The sequence below is a fragment of the Amblyomma mixtum genome, chromosome 1 (assembly GCF_055824585.1).
Source record: "Amblyomma mixtum isolate Tamu chromosome 1, ASM5582458v1, whole genome shotgun sequence".
Classification (NCBI taxonomy): domain Eukaryota; kingdom Metazoa; phylum Arthropoda; class Arachnida; order Ixodida; family Ixodidae; genus Amblyomma; species Amblyomma mixtum.
The window spans coordinates 25549872-25556282 of NC_143012.1; the positions used below are offsets into that span (position 1 = coordinate 25549872).

At 46.1% G+C, this 6411-nt stretch overlaps 1 protein-coding gene across 1 annotated transcript in view; it reads left to right on the top strand.

Annotated features, from left to right (window-relative positions):
- LOC149365785 (nucleoredoxin-like protein 2) overlaps positions 1-5043 on the top strand; it is a 109780-nt gene extending 104737 nt beyond the window's left edge. Inside the window, exon 8 of the mRNA XM_089546153.1 lies at positions 4953-5043. Within this exon, the coding sequence (XP_089402279.1) occupies positions 4953-4989 (37 nt within the window). The 3' untranslated portion in view covers positions 4990-5043. The remainder of the gene's footprint in view (positions 1-4952) is intronic.
- Positions 5044-6411: the final 1368 nt, after the last annotated feature.

The following is a 6411-nucleotide window of genomic DNA, read 5'->3' on the forward strand; positions in this document are numbered from 1 at the left end:
TAGAAAAAAAATTATTAGCTTCGAGAAAGTTTGATATGTGATTGTGAATTATGTGTTCAAGTAGTTTACAAGCAGTTGATGTAAGTGAAATAGGGCGGTAGTTCTTGATCAATCGCTTGTCTCCACTTTTATGAAGCGGTTTCACTCTAAAAGCGGTTTCAAATTAAACAAACAAATATTTAGATGTCCACTGGGCATATCTTTTCAAAACGGCATTAGGTATGTTCTCTGGTCCAGGTGATTTCTTTATATCAAGGTTAAGTAACATGTTTACTAGAAAGCCATGCTCACTAATTACAAGGTCATCCAGAGGCGGCAGGGAAGCTTCAAATTTTGGAAAGATATTATTGTCATTAGTAAATACGGACTTAAAGTGTTCATTGAATACATTAAATATCGTTTGTGCATCTTTGACCAGAACACCTTTGATTTCAAACTCATTATTGATCCTTGAGGTTGGGGAGACCAAACGCCAGAATTTCTCGGGGTACTGTGATATAAAGTTGGGCAAAACATTCATTAAAGTAAACCTGTTTGTCAGTGACAGTGTTCTGTTTTAGTTGAGAAGTAAGCAAAATTATTTTTTATTCCAATTCTGGAGAATGACACTTTGCTTTGTTCTTTTTCATCCGTTTCAATTTTCTTTTGAACTGCAGTGTCGCCCCAGAAATCCATGGGTTTTTTGCTCTCTTTTTAACAATAACCGGCACGTGGCATTCAGTGCATTCATGTATCATAGCTGTAAACCAGTCCCAAAGTTTGTCAACACTGTCATTGTTATTACAAAATATATCGAAATTGAAGGAAAGAATGTCGACAATGGAAACATCATCAGCTCGAGAGAAGTTTCTAAAATGCATTTCAGAGCAATTTTTATCGATAGTCAGGCCGGAAAGAGTTAGTAGAACGGCCTTATGATCAGAGATACCGGGTATCTCTTTTTTCTTCTTTACAAGAAGAAAAAAGAGGGAAAAAGGCAACACAAGTGAGCATAAAATAGCGCTTCAAGGTGAAACTTACACCATCAGAAGACACTACAATATAGGATAGAGTGCAGCCAGCCATTGACATCTTTTTGATCAAAGGACGGGTGGCAAAGCAGAAAAAGCAAAACAGAATAGCAACTTTCAAAAATTGTGGTCTTAAGGGAAAAAAATAGAAAAAAGCACGGGCGAATAGCGAGAAAGGTTATGTGTTCGAGAAAACTAGTTCCGCTAAACATTTCTATGACGCGTCCTCTAGATTAATATTTTCTTCTTGAAATTGAAAGAGTATTCGTGGCAGCCTGTTTTCTAACGGGTGCAGACCATAGGTAGTTCGAAAGATTTTTATTTCTCATTGATCCCCTCTTCTTGTTGCGTACGTCGGAATTCTGTTTAATCTAGCTAGTGTTTGAATTCGTTTTTGCAATCTAGCTAGTGTTGGAGGTATGGAAACGGTCTTATGTAATCTCCCCACGTCTTTGTGTAAACGTGCTGATTTGGAAGCGCCCGATTTTAGAACCAAATGTGAGAGGCTCAAGTTTCTTTTCCAAATTATTAATCGCAGCTTGAAATTAAAACTGGAGAAATATCACGCCATCGTCACAGCTTGTACACACCAATGCCCACTGACCGAAATGATTGCTTTAAATTTAGTTTTTTCCCAAGAACCACTAAGGTATGGAATATGCTACCAAACTCTGTTGTCATCTCACAATCACTTAGGGAATGCTTGTTTGTGTCATTGCTATTTTTATACCTCATTATCCACTCCATTATCCATTATCCGTGAACAGGGCTTACAGTATAAATAAATGAAGTGAAAATGAAATGAAGAGGTGTGGTGAGACCGCGGGACGTTTTCAAGAAGGCGCAGAAAGTTCTTTTGCATTATATTGTTACGGGGTAGTTCCGCTTGGGACTGCAGAGAGCGGACACGGAAAACAGGGCTTTAAAACCACAGGCGTTTACTGCAGGCACCAGCCGACACTGCTCGACCGTTGTCTTCTTCTTCCTTCCTTATGCATGCACCGCCTAATGTAACACTACCCCGCCGGCTGAAAAGCACCGTCCCGGTGCGCACCAGCGTCCAAACCAGGGTCCCTGTAGTACGGCTTGAGGCGTGCAACATGGACCGTCTCGGTGCGAGGTGTAGAGGTATGGCGTGCGAGATGCAAGGGCGCAATTTCGTATGTCACTGGAGTCACTTGTCGTAAAATACGGTAGGGGCCTGTATAACGGGGCAAAAGTTTCTCCGAGAGGCCAACGCGGCGAGCTGGGGTCCAAAGCAGCACGAGAGAGCCGCAAGAATACTGGGTGTTGCGATGACAGGAATCATAGCGACGTTTCTGGGAGTGCTGGGAGGCTGTGAGTGGGTTGCGAGCAACAACGCGGGCAGCATCAGCTCGGGCTATGGCGTCACGGGCATATGAGCTGGCAGTGGCGACTGGAGGGAGCAGGCTGTCAAAAGGAAGCAGAGGGTCCTGGCGTTGCTCACGGCGAATGTTGGAAAAGTCAGAAATAGAGAGCACGAAATCGTCATTGTCACATTCAGGTTGGCTTGGCGGGTCGACTGGATGACGGGACAGGCAATCGGCGTCTCGATGCAAATGGCCAGACTTATAAACTACTGAAAAAGTGTACTCCTGAAGGCGCAAGGCCCAACGTCCAAGGCGGCCAGTAGGGTATTTGAGTGTAGAAAGCCAACACAAGGCGTGGTGGTCAGTGACTACTGTGAATGGCTGCCCATACAAGTAAGGGCGGAACTTCGTAATGGCGACTAGGGCTAAGAACTCACGTTCAGTAATGGAATAATTCTGTTCGGTCGCAGAGAGGAGTCGGCTGTCATAGGCGATGACGCGAGGGGAGCCGAGCTGACGTTGTGCGAGAACGGCACCAATTCCATGACTTGCGTCGGTGCGTACTTCTGTACCCCGGAACTACCCCGCACCTCCACCAAGATGTTACGGGGTAGTTCCGCTTGGGACTGCAGAGAGCGGACACGGTTTACTGCAGGCACCAGCCGACACTGCTCGACCGTCGTCGTCTTCACAAAACTCAAGAGCGTCTTCTTCTTCCTTCCTTATGCACGCACCGCCTAATGTAACAATATGTTGCCTCAGTTGTAGCCCCCTGGACCAAACCACAGCAACTAAGGCGAGAATTAAATAGGGAATGATAAATTAGGACCATCGCACTGTTTGGGAGCATGTGCTGATTAAGGTAGAGAAGACCAAGAATTTGGGATAATTTTGTAGTTGTGTGCAATATATAGTCGCCCCAAGAAATATTTTGATTAAGCACAACTGTTTTGAATGGTGGTGCTACTTCTAAAGGACAGAACCTTAAAAATACAGTTTTGCTTGAGTGAACTAATTTGTTTTTAGATCGGAAAATCACAACTTTCGTCTTTGTAATATTTGGTTTGTAAGCGTTTTTCAGGGGCCATTGGTCTAGTCGTTCTAACACACAGTTTGCTTTATCTGTCAATTAATCTAACGAGGGCATTCTTACGTTTACTCATTTTTAATAACATGGCTCATTGGTGCATATCTGTTCTTGCATCATAAATGCAATAGCACGGGGGATAAAATAACTTATGTTTAATTTCATCTCAAAGAATAAGATCATAACGCGTTACCTTGTCAGCGAAGTTTGCTCCTGATAAGGCCAATAGACAGGATTTAAAAAAAATCTGGCACATAAATATGAAAAGTAGTTGGACGGGGAAAAAGAAGTGTTGGCGCGTGACCATATTGCATGCTCTTGCAGGAAGCATGAATCAAAGTACATGCGCACGGAAGTCCGAAAAGTGGCGATTGCAAACTTCGCCAGCCCAGGAGAAATAAGCTGGCTGCCGCTTCCAAACGTGTCCTCCAGCTTAAAACAAATAGAATTTGCACATGGCGTGCTTACACTAAGATAAATTTGGGGCTTACCTTTCGCAGCTCGAGCAGAATACGCCAACGCTTTTTCGATGTGGTGACCCGGCCAAAAACAATCGCTGCGAGAGGCGTCAATCGTAGGATGCACGTCGTGAGCATTTAAAGCACTACATCCGACGCAAAACTGTCGCAAAAGTAGGCCCCCACAGCGTACACTTGTATTTAGCCGGGATATGTTGCGTATTCAGCGAATGGAACATATGTGATCGTGCACGGTGGCCAAAGAGTTGCCAAGCCACCTGACCAATGGTCGTCCTATTTAGTTGCATTAGCATGGTACCCAATCTATTTCCTATCAAGGAAGCAGGCTGCTGGCCAAGTATGATGGCCATCTAGAGGGTTCCGAGACGTGTCCATTAATAAATCATCGGCCACTGCAGTGTCCCCTGCGCTTCCCGCGGCAGAGGAATCAACCCTTGTTTACAGCGCTTTCGCTTGTACCCCATTGAGGGATGAAATAACATGCACTTCTTTCCATCTATTCTTCTGAAGCGTACCACTAGTCGCTTGGATCTTCTTGAGAACATGGAAGGCCCAACATCAGGTTTGAAGTGCTCTCGTTTCACTGATGTTCCGACGGTCCTCAACAGTGCGAGACTTGTCCTGTAGCGACGTTGACGAAATGGTCCGAGCAGTGTGTCCATATCGATCGAGATAGCTGTGCCGCACGGACCCATGCCCTCTAGAGATTGGTATCCTTTCGAAAGGCTACCACAGCTCGTCAGTGCCAGACTCTAAGGAACTATTGCAACAATTTTTACCCGACCAAATACCACCTGCGTCCTGTATCGCTGGTCACAAATCTACATACTACAGATTGCAATGCAGCAGATTGAAGTCGCAAGCTATCATATAGTACAACAAGTGACTGTGCTATCCGTGCTTCCGCTACTTGAAGGACGCATCGATGCAGCTGCAGCAGGGGCGCGCCGTAGTTGGCACCGGGCTGACCGCGTGCTGTGAAAAAGTGTGACGTCACGGCTGCCAAGAGGCTGCTGTTTCAAGCCCGCCTAATGAACTTGCGCAGGTCTCGACTGTACGCGAGCGCGGCGTTGGATGACTGAAGGTGCTGGACGTGTTCTCCAAGCGCAGCTTCGGACAGCAGAGCTCCCCGTAGCCGAGGACAGTGAGACGGTGAGCAGCTCACTCATTTCAGCCCGCGCGAGAATGCCGCACCCTCAGCTATGCGGTCTGTAGACGAAGCACGAGCGCGGACAGTTGGGCGAGTAACAGCAGGACTGCGTAGAGTGAAATTTTAGTGCGGAAACTCATACGCTTGCCAGCACCGAGCGTACGTTCGTTCTTGGACCATTTCCTAGCAACAGCGACGCCATGTTAAATCAAACTAGGCATAAAAATACATAGTAAGCTCAAATTTGGGCCGGGTCACCCCCGAAGTTTAACCTTGGCTGATTTGCACCAAAATCGATGTCCAACCATAATTGACCGGGCCAACCACGATGGCGACCTCCAAATTTGAATCGGGTCATTTCCAAAATATGACCCGGGCCATCCCGAAATTTGACCTTAGCCTATTTGGATCTAAGACAAGCAGGTATAGCCAAAAGCTAAACCTTTCGCACTAGTAGGTTTAACCAAGTTAAAACCCTGTCATTTTTTCTGGGATGCGTTTTGTATGCACTCCCTATTCTGTCCCAGTTGTGTTGTAACCATATGTTTATGAACTTTCAGAAGGCAGCCATTTTCGGTGTATTAATGGACCAATCATGCTTGTCAGTGTGATTTTGCAATGGAAGAACTAATTTTCACAGAACTACGAGTACCTGCGGCAGAGAGACGACGAACAGAACTAGCGTTTTCTCTCAAATGCTACCATATAGTATACAAGCGACGATGCTATCCACACTTGCATTACTGGGAAGACGCGCTGACGCAGCTGCAGTAGGGGCTTGCCGTAGCTCGTATCGGGCTAACCATGTGCTGTGGAGAAGTGTGACGTCAGGGCTGCCAAGAGGCTGCTGTTTGAAGCCCCCGTAACGAATCTGCGCAGGTCCCGACTGTACACGAGCGCGGCGTTGGATGCCTGGAGGTGCTAGACGTATTCTCCACGTAGCTCCAAGTGCAGCTTCGGATGGCAGAGCTCACCGAAGACGGGCGCACGGTGAGCACATCACTCATTTCAGGCCGCGCGAGAATGCAGCAGCGTTTACTGAATGGTCTGTAGACGAAACACAAACTCTGACAGTGGGGCGAGTAGCGATAGGACCGCGGAAAGCGCAGTTTATTTATGTCTATAGTATGTGCTCCTCATGCATACTGTCACAGCTGTGTTGCAGCCATGATATTTATGAAGTATCACAAGGAAACCTGTTTTTGGTATAATAAGAGAGCAATCATGCTTGTGTGTGGTTCTTGCAGCGAAGCGATAACTTTGACACAAAGGCCTAGAGCGGAGAGACGACAAACAGAACGAGCGCTTGCTTTCAACCGTTTTATTTTTTAGGCGGGAAAAGCTTTTGTAGGAA